Source organism: Gallus gallus, chromosome 13, assembly GCF_016699485.2.
Source record: "Gallus gallus isolate bGalGal1 chromosome 13, bGalGal1.mat.broiler.GRCg7b, whole genome shotgun sequence".
NCBI classification, from domain to species: Eukaryota; Metazoa; Chordata; class Aves; order Galliformes; family Phasianidae; genus Gallus; species Gallus gallus.
The window spans coordinates 16642268-16670221 of record NC_052544.1 but is presented as its reverse complement, the minus strand read 5'-3'; the positions used below and the strand labels follow the sequence as shown (position 1 = coordinate 16670221).

Below are 27954 nucleotides of genomic sequence, written 5' to 3'. Positions count from 1 at the left end.
GAAAAAACACATGTGGTTGGTGTGTGCTGGTTGGTTATGAATAAGAAACCAAAGCACTCCTAACAAACACACAGATAGGCTTGCAGAAGTCCTTCTTCCTTTCTATTTTACTTTTTCTAAGGAAAGGGGAAGGATAAAAACCCAAATAAATTCTGACAAGCCAGGAGATGGGCGCTGATGCTTGGCATTCCTCCTCCTGTCTGTGTGTGCTGCTACAGGGCTGAGATCTGCCGTGTCCTTAGAACACTTCAGTTGGAAGGGACCTACGAGCATCACCAGACAGCCGTGATCCTGCTGCTGTCACCTGGCCAGGGGCGGCAGGTAGGACAGGTAAATAACAGTACCCACATGTGCCATTTTTCACGTTTTTTAAAATTATTTTTAAATAAAAGAGCAATTCCAGCCATTCTGGCAGCCGGCGTTCCCTGGGACCGGGCCGAGGCTGTAAGGAAACGGGGAATTGTTTGTTCTGTTGGGCTGCCATGCGTGTCCCTGTGTGACCCTCAGCGAGAAAAGCACCGAGCTGTGGAGCAGCGCATCGTGGCCGCTCGGAACCCCACGGAAGGGAACCCACGCCGTTACTCTGCCCAGCGCTGCCCGTTCCCACGACTTCGGGGCGGCCGCTGCGCTCTCTCCCCGTGTCCGTGTGTATGTGGGGGGTTCTCCTCCTCTCGCCCCAGCAGCTCCCGCTCCCAGCTCCACGTGCCTCCCCGTGACCCCACCTCCGTGCCTCCCCGGGGCCGGGCCGGGCGGGCGCACAGCTGCGGGGATTGGGCTGAGCGGGGTCCGCTCCGTGAGTCGCGCTGCTCGGGTCCAATTGCTGAGAGAGCGCGTACCCATCTGGAAGTGATTTGGGACTGACGGAGGTAGATGGATTTGGGAAGGGCGGAGGGGGAGGGATCGCTTCTGCAGCGATTGGAGGGCCGGTGAGCCCCTGCGGTGCTTGGGAAAGTTCCGAAGCGGTGCTCTCGAGAGCTGCTGTGCGGATTACTGCGGGAAGGCGATGCTGGCAGCGCGGGGCGCGCTGATTCCTGCCTGGAGCGGTCCCAGCTGGAAAGGGGCTCTCGGAAATCCTTCCTAGGGACCTTGCTCTCATCCGTACAACGCTAAAGGTACGTTGTCTGTTAAAAGTGGTCTTAACGATGACTGTATCTCACGTGATATTATCTCAGCGGTGAAAAGAGCCCTTTTGTAGATCAGAATAAGCGGCGTTACGTGGCTAAGGCGGCTCTGCTGTGCATCAACGTGGTTTATTTGTGCCGTCCTCAGCAGGAGGCTTTCAAATCTTTGTGGTCACGGCCTGAGCCGCGTGGCCAATTCCTGCGGGGATCCCGGGGCGCTCATTGCGGGGTCTCCTCTGAGAGCAGCAAAGGTCTCCTGAGTGCCGGGATGGGGCAGCGGGGGGGGCAGAGAGCGAATGCACCGCACCGCTGTGATCTGAGCCGCTTCGCGCTGAACTCCGGAGCGCTGCGCTGTGAAACGGTCGGCAGTGTTGTGTTTAAGAAGTATCTCTTAGCAGCGTGTGCTTCGGTGGGAAAGTCCATGGGAAAGCGTTACACTTACAACCTGTGGAACGATTCGAGCACGCAGCTGAAAAGCAGAAATCCGAGGCGAATAAATCGGGCAGAGGTGTGGCTGGGAAGGAGAGGTGTTTGCAGGGGAGGGGGGGAAGATCCCAGGAGATAGCAGTGATTTGTGTGGTGAGAGGAAATGCAAACGATTTACTCATGAATCTGCCTGGGTGGTTTTGTGCGCTCCGATGCTGCCTCTTATCTGCTGTGTTTGGTGCTGAGCTGCGAGTCCGAGCACGCGCGGGGCCGGCGATGCGGGACTGCTGCGCTGCTTCTGTGCCGCCTCTGCGCTTTGGAGCTGAACTCTCCCGTTCAACTTCAAACAGCAAAGTCAGCTTTGGAGTTGAACTCTTTTGCTGCCCTGTTCTGACTTCGCTGGAGTTTGTTTCAGCTGATAATTTGCACTCTGGTTGTTTGCTCGGTCTGGGTTTTTGGGGCAACGCGAGCAGAACAAACTCTGTGATCCTAACAGTGATCTTAGGGGATAAAATGCTGTCTTCCCTATTTTCAGGAGTTCTGAGCTGTCACTGAACGGCTGCATTTCCCATGCTTTGGAGAACTTCTGTTTTGCATGGATTTGCATTAGGGATGCACCTTTTGTTCTTCCCTCTGAAGATCCTCCCAAGTCTGCCAACTAATAACCTCCAAAAAACGCACTCGCTTTGATTTTCGTACCTTAAATGTCTGAAGATTGTCCTTACCCTACTGGGATCTCCAGGAGCTTCCAGCCATGGCTGGGCTGACTCTGGGCTCATCCCAAGGGATAAATGGCCCTGCTGCCTCCGGCCCATGCCTCCAGGTGCAGAGTCTGACTGCCACTGTCACTGTGGGCTCCGGGCGGCCTCAGCCACGTTGGAAGTGGGTGCTCTGCCACTGACTGTGCCCCAGGAGCTGACAGAGCCGGGAGGGTGGGAATGGGGCTGGGAGGGGTGGGGTGGACACAAATGGAGTAGGAGTTCTGTGAGTGTTCTTTAAACATAATTATAGACATGTATAATTTTCATACAGACAGCTAAAAGCAATGAGGAGGGGGGGAAAAAAGAGCTAATCACAATTAGTTCCTTCTTGTCTGTGATGTTTTCCTAATATTAGTTATTAAAATCAAGTTTTAATTTCTTTAAAAGTTATTTGCAAAGGAAAGATGGTGTTATAAGCATGGCTGGTGCCAAGTCTCATACGCTTAGCTCAGCCCTTACACACATCCCAGTTTCTATCACCTTCCTCTTCGTCATCTGCTCCTGTGACGGCAGCTCGCCATTACTGCCAGTGTGTGGCAGATCTGGAGATCCACCTGAACTTACTGCTCATCTGGAACCTAATGTTCATTCTGTACATTTTCAAAAGTGAGCAAATGTGTTTAAATATTCCATGGCCTGCCAGGAACATTTCCTGGAAGGTTCTTTGCTGTCAGGAGAGGCTGAGGGTTCAGGCACTGAGTACTGCGGGGTGCGGATGGGCTGAGCTGGGGGTGAAGTCGGTCACAGCACTCCTGGGGGTGTCCTGATCCTCAGGTTCCTCTGGCTGTACGCTGCACACCAAGCTGGGGTGGAGGTTGGGCAATGATAAAATTACATCCAAATACAGTCCTGTGCATTACCACAAGTGATGCAGGATTTACATTTTCTATTCTGTGTGTATGCATGGGTGTAGGCTTCATGTTTGGAAAGGAGATGTTTGTGGCTTTGATGTGCAGACGATCACTGCCTGCGTTCACTGTCAGAGGTGTGCAGCATTATGGCACTGCAGTGCTTGAGCTTTGAGACTCTTCATGTGGTGGATGGAAATGCAGGATAAATGTAAAGTGAATGAGTGTAAATAATCAATGTAAACAAGCATCAGTAAGTCACTATGGCTATTAAAAACTATGGTCTTGTCAGTAATAGATATGGTCGCTTTCTTAGTCCCAAGTGCTGATCTCTTTGCCCAGCCAAGCTCTGCTCTTCTAGTTTCCATGTGATCTTGGTCTTCCTCTCATTGTCTTCCAGAACTGCACTTCTATTGATCTATTTTTCCCTGCTGCTCACACCTTTTTTAAGCTCCCTTCCTGTGGTGGCCTTTTCTGCTGTTTCCCCGGCCTGCTGCTCTCTTCTCAGTGCTCTCCTATTCTGCTGTGCTCCGTCTGGCACTGCTTCTCCTCTTCCCTGTGTGTGCAGAGTCCTTCGCTCCACCCACGTGTGGTGGCACAGAGATGGAGCACAGCTGAGAGCTGCTCTGTTGTCAGCAGCTGTAGGCAGCGCTGTGCTTCCAAGGGGAATCCCAGGGATGGCCCTGGGAGCTGTGGATGGCCTGCATGCAAAGCTCTGTGTCACATCTCTAGTGATGTGATGTGCTGTCTGTTTGGAGACCTCTGATGCTCTTTTTAGACTTTGGTTGTTAGAATAATAGCACTTTTACTTCTGGAAATGTGCTTGAGCTGCTTTGCATGACGGATGGATTTTCTTCTAAAGCCATGTTCGAGGGCTGTTGGTTCCACTCCTGCTGAGTTTATGTGCTCATCGACTCCAGTGCAGTGAATGTAAGCATATGGAAAAGAAATACGTGTTATCAGTTGTCATCCAGAGCTGAACTGTATTTAATAGCCAGGATCTTCATGTTGTCTCTCTATCTACCCTGGGCACTTTTTGCCTTAAAGAACAACAAGCTGCTGGCTCACATTGCTGTTTATTTACCTGCAAGGGTGGCAGAGCTGCCCCAGCCTGTATTTGGAACTTAATCAGGTAATGCTCCTTTTCTTTATGTCATCTGATGGCTGCATTATTTATTTATCTTCCCCATAACAAAGACACCATTGTTTTTGAGTGTTGCAAGAGAAAGCAGCATGCCTGCCTCTGTCTGTGACCATCCCGACATCCCTGAGCCCCTCATTTCTCTAAGTGCAGGGGAGGAGCACGTACTGATGGCAGAACAGGCAGCAGTTGGGGTGCTGCTCTCAGGGGATGCTGTCCCAGGGGAACCCCAATGTCCTTCTCTGTTTACTTCTCTCACATTCTGTGGTGCCTGAGAGGGAAACAAACGGGCTGCAGTTGCCTGGGAGTGGTGGAGCAGTATCCTGCACTGCTCCTCAGCACTGCCACTGTGTGGTCCCTGAGTTTTCCTTTAAAAGTAATGACAAGCTTCATTTACATTCTGGCTCAATAATTGCCTGTGGGGATAAAAAAAAAAAAAAAAAAGCATAGAACTTGTGAGCAGCAATACTTTTGTTGGACAGAATGTGCCATTGCTTGTTTGAACACCCTTCCACTTCACCACTCTGTGGAGCTCAGGGTTTTGCAGCACCAGAGCTGAGATGGGTGTGCAGCAGGGCTGTGGTTGCAGTGCTGGGCACGGGTTGGTACCTTTGGTACCCACAGGGAGGGTCCGCCCTCTGCTATTAGCACATGTGGTCGCACTAAGGAAGGGCTGCAGCACTTGATCTGCTCAGCACCAGGCAGCTGTGGTGCAGAAGGGAGCTCAGCAGTGCTGCTGCAATTGTCTCAGGGTGGGTTTCTGCTCTGTGCTGCTGCTCAGTGCTGCTCTGACCCATTAGTGAGCTCTTCTCCTTTGCTCGCTGCTCACATTGACTCTGACACTCATACCACCCTGAGCCGATCCAGCTCAATAAACCAGCAGCAATCCTGAATCAATTCCCGAGCAGCTTCAAATGAGCAAACCAGTTCAGCCCAGTGCAGAACCCAATGCACACCAGAGCTGCAGCCAGGAGGGATGGGCTGTGCTGGGGATGGCACAGAGGACGTGGGAATGTGAGGGGTGAAGATGGGATCTCTGCTTCCAGCAGCAGCACGCTGATGGAGTGACTGCAGTGTGGGTCTGTGGGATCTGCTGGGGTTGCACAAGCTGCAGCTACGGGGGGAAGGGTCTGCTGTGGCTCTGGAGGTTCTGTCCTCTTCTCCCAGTACCCTTCATTGTGCCAGAGCTCCCTTATCCATTGCTTCTCTGCACAAATAAAGCCACTGAGGTATTTGCATGGGATGTGCTGGGTTAGAGAAGGTAAAACATACACAGGTTATCCAATAGAAGTATACTGTGTTTAGTATAATCTTATTAAAATGAAGTTTAGATGTTAGGAAGAGGTCATGAATGTAATGGAAAACTGAATGCATTAAACTTTAGGGGATGTTAAATGCTATCTCCTTCAATCCAGCCCCCCACTGCAGCGAGGTGCCCTGCACGCCATTTGCATTGGGAGGGTTTGCACTTCGGTGACTGGAGCAGTTTCCAGGCTGTGGCCTGGGGGTCTCTGGCAGTGTATGAGCTGGACCCAATGAAGTTCACTTAGTTAAAGAAACTGTATTAAACAGTAGCATTGAGCCCATTGTATGCCTATCCAGGCCGCTGCAGCCCTTTGATTAAGACACTGAACTGTCCCTGTTTTGGGTGATACAATGTTTGGTGTTGCCCAAGAATTCTTCCGTAGGTTCCAAGAGCTTGGGCGCTGATCGAGTAGCATTTAAACATGCTTACAATGTGCTTCCAGTTGGGAAACTTGTTCAGCTAAACATTGTTTTATTTTTCTAATGAGACCTTCAAATATGATTTGTTAGTTCTGACCTAAAGACCCACAAATACATATTTACTGGGAGCAAATCATAACCTGACCCGGTCAAAACCCGCAGCAGAGGTTTCTGTGGCTGTAAGCATGGCTGTGCTTTCACAGTGCAAAGCCTTCGGCCTCAATACCAACGTTTCAGGTAACTGCTGGCATTGGTGCTTGCTTTTCCCCGGCACGCAGCTGTTTGCTTCTGCTCCACTCTGCAGCTGGAAGCCCCGTGTGCTGTAACTGCCCACACTGCTGGGATTGGGACACCATCCCCATGGGAGTGAGGGCAGGGGAAGCCTCCCTGGGTGGCTTTGGCTGCAGAATGTTTCATATGAAAGTGGGGAGTGGAGGAATGCAGGGGCATCAGTCTTTCATCTGGGGCACATCTGTATGAATTAGAGCAGTGGTAGTGCCATTGCATTGCCTTCTGTGTATAACCAACCTGCTAACAACAAATGAAGTGTGTCTTAGGAAATGCTGGAGAGCTACTGGCTGTGTTTGCTGTAAGGTTACGCAGCAGAATTAACTCCTGTAGGAATTACTGGGCGATGGTGAAAGGCACTGAGTGTGCATCTGCAGCAATGCTCCACAGCCCTCTGCCCCACTCATTGCTCTGATCGCCCAGCAGTGCAGCTGCCAGGACTGGGGTTAATGAGGACTCTCAGGGAAATTATCTTCTCTGTTAGGCTGCTGTTATTCGGATGGTTTGGGTTGGTAAAGCCCGGGATTGTTATGTTTCCTTCCTATCTCTGCCACCATTGACCTAGTTTTTGAAGCCGGTAACTCTGAGCAGCCATCTGTAACCCAGCTGATGCCAAGTAATGAAAATAACATCGAGAGGTAACAGCCCGCTGGGTGGATTGCAGCTTTGTGGGCAGCATTTGCTCTTTGTGTTTGCACCGCTCCCCCTCTGGGCTTTGCTTTCTGACCTGTGATGAAAGGTAGGGAGGCTCCAGGAGCAGCATGGGCTTACAGCAGCGCTGCTGCTTTGGTGGTGTTGGTACTGCATGGTTTGTGCTAAACGAGAGTAGCAGAGCATGAGGTGCTGGTAAGGTGAGCTGGCAGCGGCCTTCTTTGTTGGCTGCTGCTGTTTGGTGCATTTCAACCAGAAATACAGCTCAGTGTCTTCAGGAGCTGCATGCATGTGCAGAACTCACCCCAGCAGTGGGAGCCTGCTGGGAGGCAGATCTGTAGAGAGGTATTCAGGGGTGAGCTTTGGCCCCAAAGCTGGATTACTGCTTTTCTGCTTCTAAGCACTTCTGTGCTGTGCCTGGGGCAGAGCAGCAGTCAGGAGCTGTGCTGATGGCCACTGCTGAGCTCTGTGCCCTGAATGTCACGAGATCAGATGCATCTCTGAGAACACGGGCTGTGTCACCACAGGGGCTCCCAGGCATCTCAGCTTCCAGTTCAACAACACAGTGTGTCACCGTTTCTGGCAGTGGGGGAGAGTTTGGAAACCCGCTGTAAGTGTTCAAGAACCCAAGGACAAATAAAATGAATCTCAGCTCAGTTGTATTTACAAAACCCTTTAATGATCCTCAATGAACTCCTGACCCTGGTTGTTGTTATTGCCATGGGACTTTGTGGATAACAAACCTAAGGGCGCGTTCTCGTGGCGTGATGCTCTCCCAGGGGTGCGGCTGCTCCCTGCTGGTGATGGAGGAGCAGCTGTTGTGTGCGTGGCTGTGCAGCACAGGAGGGAGCTCTCTGTCTTGTTTCCCACGCATTGCAACGTTCTTAATTGCCAAGAGCATCTGTAAGCCCTCTCTTTTGGGGTCTCCCTGCTGCACATCACTTGATCGCTGTGAGCCGCGTTATCGCGTTGAGGCGAATGTGGGGATACGGCCAAGGGCGGTCAGCCCAACCTGCAGCATTTGGTGCAGAGGCTGGGAGAAGGGTTAATGGTTAATATTTGTACAGCGTGGATTTACTGTGGCAGCTGGGGGCCCTGAAGGAGCCGTAGTGCCTGTTGGCTCTGCCTGGCATTCTGAGCTCCTGCTTCCAGCAGGCCCCTGCAGCGCCCACCCCCAGGCAGCCCCTGCTGGGAGATGCATGCCTTCGTGGGCTGTGTCTGTAGCTTAACAGCTTCCTTACAAGGCACGTGGTCTGTCATTTCAGAGGAGCACGGGAGGCATGTGATTTGTGGTTTGGAATAACTGGTGAATGTGATTACTGTATGCATAATACCACGCTATTCTAAGTTACCAGTAAGAGTTGTGCTGGTTTAGGGGCTGGGGCTGTGGGTCCCTCATTTCCTCATGGATTTATGCCCTCAGCAGTGCGGGAAGAATAGCATTACTTGTCACCAGCCTGCACATAGGAGATGCCTGCCAGCATTTCATTTAAGGATGCTTGAATTTCATAGAACTTCAGTGTCTGTGAAACTTTTGTCCAGAGCGATCAGGAGAGGCTATGTGGGCTCTGCTGTACCCGGACAAGGTTTGGCTGCCCTCGCAACCTTGGTGCCTTCTGAGGGCTTAGCAGAATGTTTAACCATTCACATTAGAGCTTGTTATGCATATAGGGCCAAGCTCAGATCTGTCTGCAGTGCTCTGATGGCTGGTATGGCTGTGCAGACCGAGGTGTGAGGGAGGGGCGCACTGCCTCAGCACAGAGCTGTGCCGTGGGGGGCTGCTCTGTTCTCTGCTTTTCCTGCAGCTGAGCATCACACAGTGCAGCACATATCCCCCACGTCTCGGACCCTCTGAAGCCATCCCCTCACCTCCTGTTTGTGGCTTCCCTCCCTCAGATACTGAGTCACTGCTTTCAGAAAGTGTTATTACAGGCAGTGACTGAACAGGAGCTGGTTACTCAGTAACTTGCTGGGGGCTGCTCTCTGTTCTCAGTCACCATCAGCAAATCTGCAGCTCGGATTCTCTGCTGGAATACAGGGATGGGGGCTGAACCTGGACCCTGTGCCTGCCCCTGCTGGAGGGCGCTCAGCTGTTCCTCACCACCTGGAACTGAACACAGGCACAGCACCGTGGGTGTTTGGGTTTGTGTTAATATTGGTCGAAATCTGAAGAGTTTCCCTGTTTTTCCCCTGGGAGGCCATACGTGAGAACAAACGGGAGAGCTGTTGCCTGTGTGACATTGCCCAGTTGGCAGCTTAGTTTGAGGAAAAAATAGTGGCATCAAATCGGCTTATTTTTTAAGCTCAGCTGGAAACAATTCGGAATTCATCTCACCAGATGAGGATGTTGTAAAATGCAATATCAGGCTCCAGCAAATAGATTTGAAGGCAGGAAGGAATTTATTGCAGAGGCCTGAATTGATTCACTTGCACAAAACAGATGAAAGCCTCAGTCTGTGTCTTTTGCTCTGCTTTTATGAGAAAAAGCACTAAAAAAAAAAAAAAAAAAAAAGAAATTGCAAACCCGCAGCACATAAAACACAGCCTCAGTGTTCCCTTGAACCGCTTCAGTGTTCATTGTGCCATCCTTTTCCAATTCGGCCTCTGAAAGCAGTGCAGAACTCCTTGGGGAAGGCTGGCAGTGGTGGCTCGGTGGCATCTCGAGGCTCCTGGGCTGCTGCTGGGCCGGGCTGTGCTCACAGGGAGGGCACTGGGCATGGGGGTGGGCGCCCACCTGGCACAGCACAGCACTGCTGCTGGGTTGGGGTGGGCAGTGTTTGCCCTGCCGTGGCCTGGGCAGCATCTGCGTGGAATGTTTCGATTCCACCCACGTGGGATCCACGGCCCAAAGGCTCAGGCAGAAAAAGGGCTGTTGTTAATAATTGACCGGTGAGATAATGAAATAGCTGCGCCTGCTGTTTGCTTTTCTTTCTTTTCCGCTGCGGCTGTAATGCTCTGCGCCATGGAATGCAATAAACCAAAGGGCGATCTCTGCAGGTGAGGCAGTGGGGCCGTGTGTGGATGCAGCCACAGAGCCTGCGATGTGTGCGGAGCCGCCCACCAGCCCTGAGGGACTGCAGCACGTGGCCATCCAGGTAAGGGACGGCACAGCCACCTCTTGGGTGCTTTGCCAGCTGAGCTTGTTAATTGCTCCTTAATTGATGATGGATGTGTGTGTGTTTGGGGAAGGAGAAAGGTTCTGTGAAACCCCATGGGCAGATGTTGGAGGGCTGCAGGGTGTGTGTACGTGCTGTCTGCTCAGCATCCTCAGGCTCCCAGCACAAGCAGATTTCTCTTGCCCTGCACGGTGACCGTTGTAACACGTCGCAGAGCACCTGCAGGACAGGGGCGTGAGGACCTGAGCGTGGCTTGGTGCAGTCTGTGTGATGTCACATGGTTTGGGTCCTGCCAGGTATACCTGGCTGTGCCCTGGCAGCGGGTTCCTCCAGCAGTGCTGTGCTGCCTGCAGCTCCCTGCAGTTGGGGTGTGGAGCGCTGCCTGTCGGCCGGGGCACACCAGGCTGCTGGCTGCGTGTGGGAGAGCAGCTGGGGGCACAGTGCCCAGACCCAGACATGAGCTCGTGGGAGCTGGCAGGAGGAAGAGGGGCAGTGATGGAAAATGGAGTGTCAGTGCTGTGCTTCATCTGGATCCTTTTCACCAAGCACTAACTTTGCTCTTGGTTGTTTCCAGAGCATCTGCTCCCAAAGTCCATCTGCTCCCAAAGTCCATCTGCTCCCAAAGTCCATCTGCTCCCATTTGAAGGCATCTTTTCTTCAGCTAACAGCAGCAAAGCAGATGAAGGAGCAGGAAGTGTCCTGGAAAACATTAAAACCACATTTTGCAATGTTTAACCTGGGTTTGGAGCAGCCTTAGGGATGTGTGATGATGTGAGGCCTCCCGCTTGCCAGGGCTTATCCTGTGCATGTCTGAGTAGGAAGGATGAAGCTTTTCTTGGCTTTACATGGGATGGAACAAAATAACTAGATTTATAGCAGGAGTAAAACCTCTCAGTGTAAGGGACAAGTTGTGGACAGTCTGATACGGCAGCTCTGGGGCAGTCAGCCCAACACGAGCATGGGAGCACTGCTCAGCCTGCAAAGTTCTGTTTCTTTGCTGAATAAAGTCTGTCTCTGTGTGAGGTGGGGCAGCTTTAGCTAGAAAATAGTTACCACGGTATGAGTGTGCTTAATGATCCTCAGCCACGGGCAGTGCTCAGGTGATGGGGCTGCTGGGGATGCAAGGCGTGGGCACTTGGTTAGGGAACACGATGGGGAAGTTCCTGCAGAATGGATTAAATGCAGAAGGCCATACCTGGAGGGACCCCTACTGCCTTTGTTCTCAGAGCGGATTCCATTTATTCTTTCCCCAATCCTTTCTCTCCATCGTTTCTTGTCGGTTTTGTAGCATGTCTGAGAGCTGATTGCAGTGGCACACAAGCAGTTAATTGCTGCTCTTGATCCCAAGTAACTTGCAACCCACTATTAAACTTGTGCTAATACACTGCTGTGTATTTCCAGTCCAGTTTGAACTATTGATAGTTTCTCGTTGTTATGGAAAGTGGTGATAACAGTGTTTAGTGGTTTAGTGTGAGTAAGAATAAATGCTTGTGAGCTTTGCCCAAATGAGAGATATGGGAAAATACCTGAATGCAACACTTGCCAAAGAAATGGGCCGGTCTAATATATTTCTTGCATATACTTGGTGTTTTTCCCAGGGGAATGCTCTGTTGCAACTGGATATTACGTTGCTGCCTCTGTCGGCCCAACAGCAGGCACAGCCATGGATAAATGAGACTGAGAACAGGCGCCTTCTGGAAAGGAACGGCTGCTGATTCTTATATCAGAATAAGAAGGTGGGAGCGGGGCACTGCCCCAGCCCAGCGCTGGGTCACGCTGGTTGAAGCAGAGAGCAGCACTTGTTTTCCTTACAGCTTTGTCTGTGGGAAACATAATTGCAGCACAGAGAAACTGAAGCTGCAGACTTTTTTGGTCTGGGCCTCTTGGGTTGCAATGACAGAGCTGTCCATTAAGCTTCTGAAGGCAGAAGAAAGAATGTGTCAGAAAACCACTGTTCTGAAGATGGCTTCATGGCATTTCTTAGCCAGTCAGCCCTCCCTGAGGTCTGAGTGCATGGGAGCTTTCCTGGAGCTCTTGAGGAAGTTTGGGATGGCTGGCTCTGATCTGTGGGTGCTGCTGGTTCGGGCTGTCTGCTAAAATATGTGGGAGCTGCTTATCCATCAAGGAGAAAGTCCTCCGAATGCCCTGATGCATTCAAGGTTTGTTGTCTCCCTCTTTGTGCTCAGTCAAGTAGGGGCAGAAAACGCAGTTCTATGGCCGTAATTGGACCTACTGGGAGGGTGTGAGTGCGAAGGGAATGAGAGCTTTGCATTTGGTTTGAATTCTCTTTTATGTTCTCTTGGATGTTAGATGATCCGGTCTGTGCACACGTGTAAAAATCGACAGTCGTTAGGTTAATTTCTGTCTGAAATTCTGAGGTCATTACAGTTTCTGGTTGTTTAATGCTGTTGAATGTTTTATGTTCAGTTCTCGGATAATACATTTTGGGGATTAAATGAGCTTGATCAAGCTACAAAGAAGAAGGAAAACTGTGGTGAAGGAAGAAGGGCTGGAATGGGAAAGTTTGGAACGATGTGTGTGTTTTGGGAATGAAGCAGCGATTTCTGGCAGAAGCAGTTTTTGTGAAGTGCATTCAGAGGTAGAAAGGAAAAGAAGGGTTTGGTGTTCAGTAGACTGGGCAGTAAGGATGATGGAAGCCAGGATACGTTTTTGAGGCTGCATGAGGAAAGTCAGTGAATTGAGGACAAAGGAGAAGAATGTGGCGGGTGACTGCTCCGATTAAAAGGTCAGGCTCTGCTGGGTGCTCAGAAAAGGTCTCTCACAGGGCTGTGAAGAATTGCCAGTCCTGATCTTCCCCATTAAACCATTGGTCAGAGATCAGGCTGTGGCTCTTGGGTCCAGAAACGTTTTATTTGGGCTGCAGTCTTCTGTCAGCCAAATTCAAGTGTGATTCAAGTGGCAAATGTTCCTGCCCAGAGTGATGGTGCTGGGAAGGGCTGTGCCAGCCCTGTGCTGCCATCACAGCTCGAGCAGTGATGGTATCAAAATGTGTTCTTTTAATCCCCTCCTGAATTACTCAGGATGCTTCTCGTGGCTCCAGAAAGCCAAAGGTCTGTGTCTGTGGTTTTTATGTGACACACTCACATTTATCAAACAGTGGTGACATTTATTTCTACGCACTTGAGAGGCGTCAGCCACATCCAATCCCATCTTGGCTCTGTCTCAATAACACCCAATGCTTTGACTTTCTTTGGCTCTCGGTAGCAGGGAAGGTTTCCCACTGGGTGTCTATAAGGCAGCCTTGGCCTCTGGTTTGGGTATACGATCTCCCCAGCAGCCACCAGGCAGCAACCTGTGTGATAATCCTGTGAATGGCACTAGGTGGGGAATGTGGTATTTTAGAAAGCAGCCATTAGCAGATGTGTTTTCCAGCTGCCTGCTGAGAACGTAGCAGGTGGTTCCCTCATGTGTTGCTCTCCTGCAAGGCAAGTTGGAAACCTAAAGTTGAAAGTTCTGCATTGTAAAGTAGAGAGGCAAAAGAAAGGCAATGCGTCTATTTAGACAAAAGGAAAGCTGAGAGAGAAAGGCTTGCAGAGCTGCTGGCACAAGGATGGTTGCACGGCTGTGCTTTTGTGGCTGTGCTGTCCTTCTCCTTCCCGCACCCTTCTGACAGTCGTGTGAAAGTGGTGGAATCTGAAGACTGCAGACCTCTGTCTGGAATTTCTGGATGTTACAGTCTGGTCAGAGGAACAGCTCCTGCTGAGACGTGACGTGTCTGGAAAGCAGAGATACGGTCAGTGGGAATGTGTGGCTCACCCATGTTGTGTGCATGTGGGTTTCTGTGCAGGAAGTCCTGGATGGAGCGGTGGGAGCCCCCAGGGAGCTGCTGCACAGTGCTGCCCATGGAGCCAGGAGCCATTAAATCTGGTGTCCCACACAACAGCTGGATCAGGTGCTGCAGGCTGTGCAAGCGATTGGAATCTGAAGAATTTTGGCTAATATTTACATGAAGTGTTTACCCTTTGATAAGAATCGGGTCATTCACAAACATGTACATGACATAACGCTGGGAGGCTGGTCACAGTGTTTGCTTTGTGTTCTTTGGAGAACAGTTGCGTGTTGTAGTTTGATATGGATTAATCTGTATCAAAAGCTGTGGGCTTTTTTTTTTACCTTTGTTTCCATGGACCTGTTTGTTCAAAGGGGCAGTTTCACAGAAATAGGTCTGTGAAGCTTTATGCAGGCCAGCCTCTTTGCAGCGTGTCACATTTATCTCCAGAGTCCTTCGGAGAGGAAATCCTCTTTGATTTCCCAAAATGTGATACAGGTATAATTCCTCATCCACTAACACCAGGAGGACAGTCCCAAATGAAGGTTTGAGCTCTGCTTGTGTTTATTCAGTGAAGTTGTCATTCCTGCTTCTCTGATGGAAGGATTGCTTTGGTAAACTGTTAACTTGGTAAACTTCAGTGGAAGTGAACATGTGAGCAAACGTCTTGCATGGCTGTGTTCCATGCCAGTCTGCTCCTCAGGGCCTGCTGAGATTAATGGAGATTTGATACAGAACATAGTTCTGCATCAGATACAGAGGGGTGGCACTGTGTTGGGGCAAGCACTATGTGTACCTGCAAGTGAGTTACAGGTTAATTAGCAGCACCTGATGTGATCTAAACGAGGTCAAACAAGAACAGGCTGTAACTAGAAGAAAGCTTGCCCTTAAAGGAGCAGTAAGTTGCTGACTGCCTGCAGGTCACTGACTCTTCTCTGCATAGAGCCCATGGCCTTGGTTGCAAGGACCTCAGGGTTGTGCAACACAACGCCTTCAATGCAGCCTTGCAGTGTGCTCTGGGGCTGCCTTGGGTAAGCGTTTGTCTGAAGGAGGAATCTCAGTGTACAGCACTTGCATCAAGCTGAGTAAACCAACAGCACGGACAGCAACAGAAACCTGCAGACACGGCTGTGCCAGTACTGTTCTTTTTGCCTGCTACTGTCATGGCAGAAACTTGGAACAAATCTTCTAAGGCACCATTATTGGAGCCCAGAGAGCACCCAGCCTGGGGCACAGAGCACGTCTGCATCGTGTTCTGCTTTGGCCGCCTACCTGCTGTGCAGCAGTGGGCTCCTTGCTGTCCCTGCTGAGATCCTGTTGCTCATTTTCATGCTTTTGTTCACCACGTTTCTTTGTCAAAATACAGAGCAAAGGCTGCAGTTTTGTTTGCAAGCTGCTTTGCATAGAGGGCTGTGGTCTGTGTGCAGTTTCCTGGGCTTCCCTCTACCAGCTAAGAGAACAGCAGCACCACTGGTTGTGTCAGTTGAGTTTTAAGTAAATTCTTGCTCTTGTGGAAGGAGAATGGCAGTTTTCACGTCATTATTTACACACACTGAGGTCAATGACTTTTTTTCCTGCCAGAGTTTAAGCAACGTCTTTCCAAACAGGATGAGAAATGCAGCAATAGGTTTCTCCCTCTAGATATGCTTCATTATCATGCTATTTAAATTTTAGTAGAGACTTCTGGAGAACAGCAGATAACTTCAGCTCCTACTGCTTGTCCATCACTTTGAGGATGTGCAATTGTAAGGTTGCACTTAAAGGAATTCAGAGCTGCAGAAGGAGTGGGACCAGAGGGCACTCCAGTGGAGAAAAAATCCTCCTGCTTACCTGGCGCTTTGCTACCAGGAGGAAAGGCTGCAGGCAGCTGTGGGAGGGAGCAGGAGAGACGGCAGTGGTGGAAGGAACATCCCACGATGTCCTACGAGCCTCCATGTCCTCCTGCAAACAGCAGGTCGGTGGTTGCTGCTGCTTTTTCCAGCTCAGATGGTCTTACTTTCACCTTCAAAGGAGCTGAAGTTATATATTTCCTGTTATTTATGGTGCCACGTAAGCTTGAGACATAAATGGTTTTGTTACTGACTGCACTGCAAATGACAGACAGAGGTAGCCTGAAATAATGGGGGGAAAGAGATCTTGGGAAACACCGGCATAGGAAACCACGAGAGCTCTTTCACCGATGTACATCAAACCAAAGCACGACTGCAATTTGAATTCTGCACATAGCTGTGGAAAGAGAGCGCCAAATTCACGTTGTAAATCAGGGCAGCACCACTGACTTCCATGAAACTGTGCCAGCACGTCCCAGACAAAGACTTGGCTCAGCCTGTTAGTAGTGGTAGGGATGTAAGAGAGCTGCCTGGAGAAGTTCCACTGGAACACAGTTTGGATTAGAAAATGAGAATCGGAATGATGGAGGATCTGCCCCGTGGTTCTCTCGTGGCTCCCATAGGGCTTCATCCTGGGCACCTCTGGGTGTGCTGGAGCTCACAGAGCTGCATGGGAGCACCCGGCTGAGGATGGGGCTGTTCTGAGGGCTGTCTGCTCTGCAGGTGATGGCGTAACCCCGGGGTAACAGCACAGGTGGTGCAGTCTGACTGTGTTCTGTGCCAGCACCGTCGCTCTGCTGTCCGCTTTTCTCCTTCTGTGGCTTCAGGAAACCCACGGGTTTTGTTTCACCAGATTCTTAAGGTTTGTATTTCTTGAAACTCTTCAATATGTTGTGATGAAAAAGATGGGAAACTTCAGCAGCAGCTGTTGATGTTTGTTGTGTGACCCCTTTATCAAGGAGAGGCAAATACATTTCACAGCTGCACATTAGATGGTGTTAGGAGGGGGAGAGAGGACCTCTCCGGGTGTCCTGGGGTCGATTTCTGACTGAAATCTCTGGAAGAGAGCAGCAGAAATTCCAGCTTTGTGGTGTTACGCTCCTTTTATTTCTCAGAAACTCGTTGATTTATTTACTGTGCCCCACAAGTCCAAGTTCCCTTTATAGATTAACTGGTGTATTTTGGCTTCCATCCATCCCTTCCTTTGGTGGAAGATGAATGATACCATGACTGTCTTTGAAACAGGGCAGGAATGTGCTGGTTTTTGATTAAACAGCAGCATCAGCCCTGGGATCTGTCTGTCCACCAGCCCTGCGAGGCCCCCTGCACTGTGTGCTGTCAGGAATCGAGGATGGAAATCTGAGCCCAACTTCTGTGATGAAGGCAGACGTGCAGCCCTGCAGTAGGGTCTGGAAACCATTTGCCTTTCTCCAGGAGAAGTGTTGCTGTGAAGGAGCTCATTTCTGAAGGCTCTTGGAGTTATTTTTTTGCTTTCTTTTAATAACTAATTGATCTTTACAGCTGATTTAAATGGGAGTTCCGAAATGTGGCTGCTGCCTGTGACCTGTCAGGCTCACCTGCTTGGGTTTCCATGGGATCTTGCACCACCTGTATGCATGTCAGAGGGGTGTGAAGCTGCAGAAGCAGTCAGGGGGGTCACACACAGCATGGCCACCTCCTGCAGCCTGCTGGTGCCCCTTACGTGGCTGCCTGCGGAGATCCCATTTGTCAGAGTAAACCTGTGTGCATTGTGTAAGACTCAGAGTAAATGTCAAGTGCTGCTAATGAACATGGGCTGCCTTCTCGACTCCACAAGAGTTCTGTATTTGTTGCATGTGAACTTTATTCTGGTGTCTCTGGAATGTTGGCAGAGCAGTTCCTAACATCAGGCATAAAAGCATTTGCCTGTTGTTTGAAAGCTGTGGTTTGTTACTGACCACAGAACCCCTCACCCAGGTACCACTGGTCTCCTCAAGACACTTGCTGTAAGGCTCTGGGAAGGGTCCTCCAGGATAGGTATCTTTAAGCATGGACTGACATGGCATGGAAGTTCACTTCAACAGTGCACCATCTACATTCTGCTCGTTTGGTTCTCGCTCCCCTGAGAAGCAATGGAAGACTTAGAGGAGCAGGGCTCTGGGGGGCTGATAGGGCTGATTGTAATCATGATTTCTTCCCATCTGATAATTCTTCTGGGCTAATCTCTGCACCACTTGCTCAGTGCAGCTGTTATGCATTCTGTATGAGTGCTTCTGAACAGAAATACAGGGGTGCTGGCAGGGTCAGGTGCACTCTGCATGTTGTAATTGCAGCAATGTGTTTGCAAAACCTCCTGCTGTTCAGAGCAGGACTGTGTTTGTCCAGCTGAGAGCTGGGCACCGGCCTGTGGCTCTGAGCATCTCTTAAAGCACAGCTCTGCATCCTTTGGGCATCCCATGCAGTCTGTGCTGTGTTCGGGTACCTCTGGGATCAGGGAGCCTCTGAGCTGGAATTTCAACCTCTCACATTTATTTTTAAGCAGATTCAGAGTCTAACTCTGATTTTGTCCCTTGGCATTTTGCAGTCATAATGAGGGGATTTCTTCTAGCTTTATGCAGACTTACGTTTAATGAAGATCTAGAGAACTCTGGTTATTAAAAACTTAGTTGCTGTGTTAGCAATAAAGGAATTGATTGTTCCAAGATCCCTGTAACTACTGAAGCTATGTAACTTCTCCAAATATTGTTTTCTAGTTCTCATCTTCATCAGATGTGTGATGCTTGCTGCCTGCTCTCCCAGAGTGCCCCCACCGTCCTGCCACCAGCCCTCCTTCACATGTTTGTTTGTCTGTTTGTTTGTTCTTCTCCATGTTAGGATCCTCTAAATATTATTGGAATGTGGCTGCAGTGCAAAATGGGCTTTTCCAACAACTTGGTTGTGGAGATCTAATCAGACTGTTTCCTGGAAAGTCTTCACCATGGCTGTATCTGAGAATGAGACAGAGAGATGGCCTTGCAGGCACGGCGGCAGAATAGGAGCACTGGTGGAGCCCACGGCTCCTTCTGACAGCAGCCATCTGTCCCCATTGCCACCCCTTGGCAGCACAGAGCACATCCTGCACCTCCCTGGGCGAGCAGACTCTGCGTACAGCTCTTTCTCAGGGGGTTCAAATGTTCCAGAGCATCAGCCCCCATCACTTTATGAAGCAGACTGCTGTTCAGCTGCAGAGCAGGTACCGTACATGGACTCGGAATATGTAAGGGGTATTTATAACCTCAGTGCAGCAAGCTCTGCACTCAGATGCCTGCAGCCATACCAGGCACCATCCCAGAGCATCCCTGGTGTCTCTCACAGCCCTGCTCTTGCTGAGTGCAGCAGTGGCACTCCTTCCCATGGGACACTGGAGCAGGGACTGCCACCTCCAGCTGCACCTCCACCCTCTCCTCCCATGCGACTCGACAGCTACAGAGTCACCAGACACCTGGAGAGTACAAAGGGGAGAGGGAGGCAGAACTCCGGAGGTCTCAGTGAGTGCAATGCACAGTCAGCTCCTTGCATGGACAGCCGGCCTGTGGGTGTATCGCATGGCCAGATGGGGCCTGGAAGCAGCGAGCCAGCTATGGCTGCAGCTAGGAGAAGGACAGAAGAAAATGGAGAATGGAACCCGTCCCAAAAGCCTGTGAGGAGAAGCAATCCCCACGTTTACAGCAGGCCGTCTTCCTTCATTTTTCAAGAATATTTGAAGACCGACTCCATGGCTAATGTCCCTAAAATTCTGTCCACTTATGGTTCAGCTCACGTGCACAACGTTTCTGAAGAGGTGAAGCCCAGGCCCTACACATCTGCACACAGCAGCCCTGGTGCTGCTGGTGATGCACGAGGGGATGTGGAGCTGCAAAGCGCGGTGCTGGAGCACAGCCGATGGAAGGGATCCCCACTGTGTGCTCAGTGCCCGCTCCGTGCTGAGCTGCCTCCAGACATGGGGCAGGAGGTGTCTGAGGACATTTGTGACTTGAAATGTATGGAGAATGCTCTCCTTATAAAAAATGCATCCAGGAAGTCCAGCATCTGTACAGATAAAAATGGGTGCTATGACTCCAAAGGAGAAATTGGGAGTATTGTTAGGGAACTGCTTCTGAATCCACAAGGTAAAATACAGAAATCACTGCTGTCCAGCAGCTGTGATGCCGTAGAATTGGAGCAGCCTCCCTCTGGGAAGTTGGATCATGGCAATAAGCAATGCTGTGATAATACTGAGCAAATGGCTTTTCTTAGACCAAAGGAAGATTCCTCATCACAACCTTTAAATGAAGGTTGTGCCAATAGCAGCAGTCCTGGCCTTAACGGGCAGCTAGAGCAAGAGCAACCTCCTGCTCCTTATCAGAAATGTCAGCCTGAACTTCAGCAAGAGCTCTTAAGACAGGCACTGGATGATCCTGCCGGTGAACAAATAACCAGACAGGTGACTCCGATGCTTTACTACCTGTCTGGGGGAAGGGCTGCCAACACCACACACCACAGCAGGCTCACCCAATGTCCGGAGGGTGTGAGGAGCTCACCAAAGGGATTTGCAACAAGCAGTCACACTGCCTCAGCATGGAGCAAAGAGATGCAGAGGGAAAGCAGTCAGTCCCGAAAGGTCGAGCATCGCCAGTGCTGTGCCAATGGGGACCCCCTGAATGAGGCTGAAGATGTTGCTCTCGGGGGTCCTGCTTCATCCACAGAGGAGAGTTCTAAGAATGACTACAGAGAGAAACTTAAAGTGGCTCAGAAAAAGGTTCTGAGAGAAACTTCCTTTAAAAGAAAAGACTTGCAGATGAGTTTGCCTGTTAGACTGAGACAAAAGCCCTCCAAAAGGCCTTCAATTGAGCACCTTAGATCTTTCTCTTTATCCAGTGCACACGAGGATTCCAAATCCGCTCCTTGTTCTGCTTCTTGCCTAGAATCCTTGGAAGGTTTCAATACGGATGCAGAAATTAAGAGGCCACAAGCAGGTCGGATAGGGGGAAGGAAAAGGGCGACAAAAGAGGAAAAGAAGCTGTGTTACTCTGAACCTGAGAAACTCAATCAGTTGGCAGACAAGGAAGCCCAGGGGAGCACCGAGCAGGATATGGCCAGGAGAAGGACTTCAGAGAGCAGAGGGAGGGCGCTTTCCAGTTCGAGCATCTCCAGGACGGAGCTGAAGCAAATCCAGCACACTGCCCTGATGGAGTACATGGAACGGAAGATCAGTCAGAGGCCAGGCAGCACACAGCACGCCCCGCCGCATAAACCAGCCCTGCAGATGGGGCCTTTGCATCCTAAATGGCCTCCTGGCAGGAGCTCCAACCCCGGTGAGAGCAGAAAGACACCAAGCAATGGGGCTTCCTGCCAGGTGTTCTCTGAAGAAGCAGCACCAGATGTTTTCCCTCCTTCTTCACCTGTCCCCCCACCAAACACAGGCGGTGGATGTGGGGTGGTGCCAGCAAAGCCCAGCCTGCATCCTGCTGCACCGGATCGCAGCTGCAGCCCCGAGTGTGTGTCTGCGCAGAGTGTCCCTCTGTCGGGTGCTGCTGCCCAGGGGCAGGAAGTGGAGCATCCTTCCATGCAGGTGAGCGGTGTTGGGATGGTGGGGTGCAGCCTTCTGCTGCAGAGGGAGCAGCTGGACTGGTCAGGGGGAAACCTGCTTCTCATCAGGAGTGAGATATCAGTGCTTGGCTTCTGGTGGGGAGTGGGAAGAAGTTGGGGTGAAGGCGTGTTTGCTTAATCCATAGGAAATGCCACATTGTTGTTTGAAAGCGAAGCCTGTGCTCTGCTTTTGCAGTGTGCAGAAGTAGTTGGGAGGGGGGATTTGAAGAGGAGTGCTGACAATTTGAGAATAATGTTATTCTCAAAAAATATTTTGTAAGGAAGTATTGCAGATAGACAATGTGTCCCTTAATGCAAAGAGCTGCAACATAAGTGCATAAAGGTAGAAACTTTGTGACAGACGCATGCTTGGTCTGGGCAGAAGCACCTGCACAATCAGTGCACAGCTATTACAAAGGGAGAGGGACAGGGTGGAAGAAAAGCTTTTGTCCAAAGCTAACCCTTTGGGAAATGCCCAAAGCAACTGGAATCCGAGGACCCATCCCTTGCTAATGCAGCTGCATGGTCCAAGTGCTGCCTGTACAAAGTGCTGCTCTCATTTCCAGGCTGCAGACAGCCGTGCGGTGCCACCAGCCCGGCCTTGTGGAAACCACATCAGCACCCCCAGGTAAGGCTGCGGGAGCACTGCTGTGGGGCACATAGCTGTCTTCTTCTGCCTGGAGGGGGACACAAAACCCTGACCTGAGCTTATGGTGCAGGGGAGAGCTCGGCCAGAAGCAGAGGGGCTCCTGGAGCCCCTCCCTCACCCAGAGCCCCTCCGGCCTCACCACTGCTCTGTGTTGGGGTATTCCAGACAGAGCCCATCTTCTGAGGATGTGTTTATCTGTTCTCTGCTCCTGAAGTGTAGCAGAGCCCGTGTTCAAGCAGCGACAGCTTAGTGCTGGGTGTGACCGCCTGCTTCCATCTTCCTTTCTTAGCGTTGGCCATGCAGGAATATTTGTGTACTACACTTTAAAAACAAAAAGCCTGTTTTCATTCTGGGGTGATCTCTATCATCGTTTCTCCTGAGCAGAGAGGTGTGTCAGCGCTGTATGCCTGAGCTGCTCCTCCGGGAGCGCAGCTCCCTCGTGTGACCACTGGAGATGGCCGCAGCTGCACTGGCTGCAGTGCAGGCTGCAGTGCTGCAGGACAGGTGTATGTATGTGTGTATGTGTATGTGTGTATGTGTGTGTCCAAATCCACTACATGAGATTTGGGGTTTTGCTTAAATGTCCCCTTTTAGCTCGGCAGCTCAGTGACTTTCACTTGAGGTTTAAGACAGAGCAGAGAACTGTCTGATAAGAGTTCTGTAATGCATGCTGAGTAGCAGATGAAAAGCCAGTAACTGGTTTAATTAGTTACTAACTTAGATGATTATCTTTGGGAAAGAACTTGAAGCGTGGATTCCACTGTAGCACTTGTATCTTATTTGTTTTCTTGGTTTTCCTCCCAAGAAAGTGCTGTTGGGCTGTGGTGGGAAATCCAGAGCAGACAGGTCGTGTTTGTGCTGTTACTCCAAAGGCAGTTCCATGTAAGACCGGCAGGGAGAGAGACTTTGTTGCTGCATGTGCCTCTTCCCAAGGCACGCTGCCATCCCCATGGCACCTGGAGCTGCTTAAAAGTGTGCCAAAGTGTCTGCTATAGAGAAAGTGTCTCCAATAAGGGAACGTCTATCTTTATTCTTACAGCTCCCATGATCCCAGGGAAGACGGATGCCAGAACCACGAACATCGAGACAGTGTTGTAGGAAGCTCTGTGTGTCAGCACAGCGAGGAGCTAGCTGCCAGCACCTCCATCCCCAGCCCAAGGAAAGGAAGCAGGGACAATGCTCAAGTGGAAAAGAAAAGCAGAAGTGGATCTCAGACTGGCAATGCTTTAACGACGTGCCCGGAGCTGCAGCCAAAGACGAGCAGTGCTGCAGCTGTTCAGGGGAATGCAGCCATCCTTGTGCTGCCAGCTCAGCCTCAGCAAGGAGATGGAGGTAAAGCCTCGGCTTGGGGTGTAAAGAAAGCAGCTGCACACAATGGCCGAGATGGTGTTCTGCAGGAGGGAGAGACAGAGCTGCCCCAAAGGAGGCTGTGGTCTCCTGAGGACCGGTGTTATGAAGAGCTCACAATGGATCTCATTGCCAAAGACAGCTCTCTGGTTGATGTCCTCATGCCTTATCCTGATAGAAAAACTGCTCTGGACTTGATGGAGGGTCTTTTCCCTGTTAACATTTCCGTGTTGGAAATGCACAGAAGGAAGGCAGATGTGCGACGTGCACGGGAGAATGAGTAAGTAGACAAAACCCATTAACTACTATTTTAAGATAGGGTAGCATGTGAATGTTATGCACACACCAGCACTGAGAAGATGTGTTTTTCTCATGTTTGTTTTGTTAGCAAAATATTATAGTTTTCTGCTTTACCTGTCCAAAAATATCTGAGGCTAAGGGAGCATGAGGGAAGAGAGCTAGAGTAGGGCACCCTGTGACAGCCGCGTGCAAACAAATGCACTGTGTGCATTGAAAGCATGAGAGATAAGTAGGCTGTGCTCTGCTGGATGAGCATCTGAGGTATGACAAATTTAACCCCTTCTCCCTGGGGGAGTTTGGTGCTGCTCAGCTGAGCTGCATGGTTTCTACGTGCTGACGGCTTTTGCAGATCAGAGCTCCTGAGCGTGCTGCCTGTGTGAGAGGGAGATGGGCTGTGCAGGGACAGGAGGTGCCCTGGTGGCCATGCTGCTGCACTGAGTGCATGGCAACAGTGTGCTGAGCGGAGCAGCGTGAGACCTGTCTGAAAGGCACTGACAGTCCTCGTCTGCAAAACCGCCCTACAGCCTTTAAAATACTAAAAAGTCCCTGCTGTGAGATGAGACAAAAGTGATTCTGAAGTAGAGATGCCTAAAAACAAGAACACCGTGTGTGTGAACAGTGCTCAGTGTTGGTCACAGGTGTTTATTTTCTGTTTGAGCAGCAGGAAAAGCAGTGGAGATGTGACAGAAGAATGTCCTGAATCTGAGCTCACTGCCAAGCAAAGGAGTGAAGATCCCACTGGGAAGGGAAACCGTGCACTGAGTGGGAGTGGAGATGACACAAAGGACCTGGATGACATCACGTGTAAGAAGGTAGATGACCATCAGATGGACTGTTGCTTCTTCACCACCACACAAAGTTATTTGCATCGCATCTACTACTGTGGATGCTTTTATTCATAGCTTTTATCCCAGGCGTTATGTTTGACAGATAACTTTGAGTCAGTCTTTTTTTCCAGTAGGTTATGTCCTAGGAGTGGGCAAAGTGATCACAAATGGTGGTGTTTAAATTCTGCCCGATTGCATTCTGGTCTCTCCTTCCATGTGTTGACCTTCCGTGGGCCATGGGGGCAGTGTGTGCAGCACACCCATGGGCTGCCTGGGACTGCTTGCTTCCTTGCTCCTGCACAGCTGCTGGCTTGTGAGCTAACATTCAAATGCGGTCTCCATATCTGTAAAAGTCATCACAATTGGCAGCCTAAATAATAAATAATAAATGTTTTCAACACAGAGAGAACTGGCAGCGTTTTACACTGGTGGCCTATTAATTTCCAGACGTGCAGGGAATAAAGGTGGGCATGGCTGGATGCCAGTTCTACGGATAGGAATATGACATCTTAGAAGGGTAACACACAGCTTTGAGGAATTACACTAATTTTTTTCCTGTAGAAACTTGGCTGTACTCCATCTCAGGTAATTACAATCTGCCCTCTTGAAATTCCTCCTGCTGAGGGTGTAGGGATATTTTCTGCTACCTGCTGTTGATCTGCTGCTGCTCTTTATGCTGCCATTGGCCTATTTCCAAACAAACTGAGGCAGTTCTCATCCCTCTCTGATCTTGGGAGCCCTTTTCCATATCAACACTTCAGTATTCAACAGCCTCTTGCACCTGCTCTGCCTCCAGGCCCTTGGGCTCATTTGAATCACCCGCACAACTGCCTTTCTCTGTGAAATGAAATTCCAGTCTGTTCTCGTGTGGCAAACTAATAGAGCTGTGGCTTCACAATCATGTATCTGAGCATAACTGTGTTTAAACACATGGAAATCTTTGTAGTAGTTCACTGCTGACTCTGGTTGGGAGCTCTCTGAGTGAGGAGTTACGCCACCAGTTGAGGTGACGGTTGGTTGTTTGCTTGTCAGAGTAAATATACCATGGATAATCTTCCTTTTCTTCTTTCTCAGAGCTTGAAATTATTTTGAGTTTTAAGCCTGGCAAAGATGACACGAGAAGAATCCATTCTTTGTAAGTGATACGGCTTATCTTCAGCAGTCCATTTTTTCTATGCTTCTTTTCCCCCCTGCAGCTGGAGCTCATCTCCAGCCTTAGGGCCAAGGTGCGGGCGCTGGAGGAGGACAGGGAGCTCGTCCTCACTGAGGCCAAGCAGTGTGCAGAGCGCGGTGAGGAGCTGGAGGCTGCCGTGCGTGCTGCCTGCAAGCCCAACGAGTTGGAGCGCTACGTGATGTTCATTGGCGACCTGGAGAAGGTGGTGAGCCTACTGCTCTGCTTGTCCAGCCGCCTCGCCCGCGTCCAGAACGCCATGAGGAAGATCGATGGCAACACAGATGCTGAGGAGAAGGTGAGTGTGGAGAGCACCAGGTACTTAATTAGTTCTGTCCACGTCTGTCCCATGGGACTGCACTCACCTTGCTTCCCACAAGCCCTGCATGCTGGTGAGCTGTACACCGGGGCTCAGCTGCAGAGACCATCCGGCCCGTGGCTGCTCCCCAGGGTCAGATCACAACCTGTGCACCTGGGGTGGGTTTCTGCCCACTGATGATTGCAGCGTGGTAATTGCTGCCTTAGAAAGCTGATCTCACTTATTGAGCTTGTCTTACAAGGGGCAGGAGGAGGAAGTGGTGGTACCTTCAGATAAAGTGCCCCAACTTGACCAGCAGGTTCTAATGGAAAACTGGGAATTGCCCCATGCTACTAGGAAATCTTATCAAGTCTGAAATACACTTTTTTTTTCTAGAGAAGACAAGCAGAGTTTAGCCTAGGGACAATGATTTCCTGCTGTCCTTACTGCTTCTAGGCATGCATTTATCAGAACAATACCTGCTGCTGTTATTTCTTATTAGGAAACAGGAAAGGGTAGCATTACTGCTGCTGCTGCCCTTTACTGTGTGCTCTAGAGGTTTGCCATCATTCAGATGTGGATGTGGAGACGCAGGATCCACCTGCTCTAAAAGATCCACCACGTTAACATGAATAATTCTGGACAGCATTTCACAACATATAGCCTTTGTGTTTTGTGGCTGGTGATGAGTTGGTTTCTTTAGTGCTACACCTGTACTCTTCATAGCAAATGCATTAAAATCATTAATTGGAGACTCGGAATAACGTGCTCTGTAAGGACTTGATTGTGTGCCATTATTTTCACAAGTATCTCCCGGTCACTACAATTGCCCCAGCAGCCTTGAATTCCAGTGGCTGCACTTGGGATGCAGGTGCTGACAGTTGCTCTGTGCTGTACTTATGGACATAGCCCTGAAGCTAGGGATTTTCCAGCAGTGGCATCCCTGTGCCAATCATTACAGCTGAAGGAAAATTGGTTAAAATGCATATGATGAGCATTTACTGCTTGTATCAACATTACGTTCTTGCCTGTGCATTTTAAGCCACAGTATATTTTTCACTTCCCAGTGGCACTCTGCCACGTGCAACTCAGAAAATACAAAGATGCACACCTTAAAGAGCTTCTAATTGAAACTATATGGACACAGAACACTCAAAATTAAGGGAATACAAAGTACGTTGAGTTTTGTCCTGAGGGCTCTGTGGAAGGAGTGATCCTTGCAGGGATTCACTGGGTGTCTTTACCTTACAAGCCACAAGAATGAGTCATTTAATCTAGAAAAAACTCATGTGGAACACAAAGCCCACAAGAGGAAGCAATTAAACTAAATCGACCGTGGCTTCCAAACGAAGATCTGCAGTCTGCCAGGAATTATGAGGTTTCATAGTGTGCTGCTTTGTTTTTTCATCCTATTAGCAATCGCTGAATGAACGGCACAAGCTCTTGTCTAGACAACGGGAGGATGCAAAGGACCTGAAAGAAAACCTGGACCGTAGGGAGCGGGTGGTGGCTGGGATCCTTGCCAAATACCTGACCGACCAGCAGCTCCAGGCATACCGGCACTTTGTGCAGCTGAAGACCTCTCTGTTGATTGAACAGAAGGACCTGGAAGAACAGATCAAATTTTTCAAGGAACAATTAGAAAATCTTGAGAAAAGCATCCCTTTCTGATAGCAATGGGCTGCCCATTTTTATGTGTGATCATTTGTGATGTTTTCCTGGGAATCCATAGGCGCTCACTGCACTGAGTTTGAACTCTTGTAATCCTGTTAGTGCCGCAGTACTGACGGGTGCTTAGATGCTCTAGGCACAACTGGGTGTGCTTTCCCCTTGGATAAGCCAGGTGACAAAAGCCTGCGGTGTAGCAGACTGCACTTTGGGAATGGCTGCTGGGAAGTCTTGCTCCCATTAATCTGGTGTGCATTTCCCCTTCTTGTTGTCTGTCCATCTGTTTCCAGACTGACATAACCTCAATAAAAGAACGGCCTACATTTCCTTCTGCAGGTGCGTTGAGTGTTTGAAATGAAAAAAGATGTGGGTGTTCCAATTTGGAGACCGATCAAAGCCATAGGGATTGCTA

The 27954-nt window shown here is 50.1% G+C and overlaps 1 protein-coding gene across 6 annotated transcripts; it reads left to right on the top strand.

The window, feature by feature from the left end:
- The first annotated feature begins 896 nt into the window (after positions 1–896).
- SHROOM1 (shroom family member 1) lies at positions 897–27869 on the top strand. 6 transcript variants are annotated; one of them, XM_040646992.2, is made up of 8 exons: positions 9958–10056; positions 16420–16558; positions 18550–21265; positions 21849–21910; positions 22971–23558; positions 24240–24390; positions 25602–25874; positions 27291–27869. In XM_040646992.2, the coding sequence occupies exons 3-8, from the start codon at positions 18653–18655 to the stop codon at positions 27543–27545; spliced, it is 3942 nt and encodes a 1313-aa protein (XP_040502926.1). In that variant the 5' UTR covers positions 9958–10056; positions 16420–16558; positions 18550–18652; the 3' UTR covers positions 27546–27869. The 6 variants fall into 6 exon arrangements, with proteins under 6 accessions (XP_040502929.1, XP_025010792.2, XP_040502926.1 ...); XM_040646994.2 differs by having other exon boundaries at positions 18429–21265; XM_040646995.2 differs by lacking the exons at positions 9958–10056; positions 16420–16558 and adding an exon at positions 897–1112.
- Positions 27870–27954: the final 85 nt, after the last annotated feature.

Coding starts and splice junctions, on each gene's coding strand:
- SHROOM1 (XM_040646995.2), top strand. CDS start 18,653: ATGGCTGTATCTGAGAATGAGACAGAGAGATGGCCTTGCAGGCACGGC. Junction 21,266..21,848: donor TGGAGCATCCTTCCATGCAG/GTGAGCGGTGTT, acceptor TCTCATTTCCAG/GCTGCAGACAGCCGTGCGGT. Junction 21,911..22,970: donor AACCACATCAGCACCCCCAG/GTAAGGCTGCGG, acceptor TTATTCTTACAG/CTCCCATGATCCCAGGGAAG.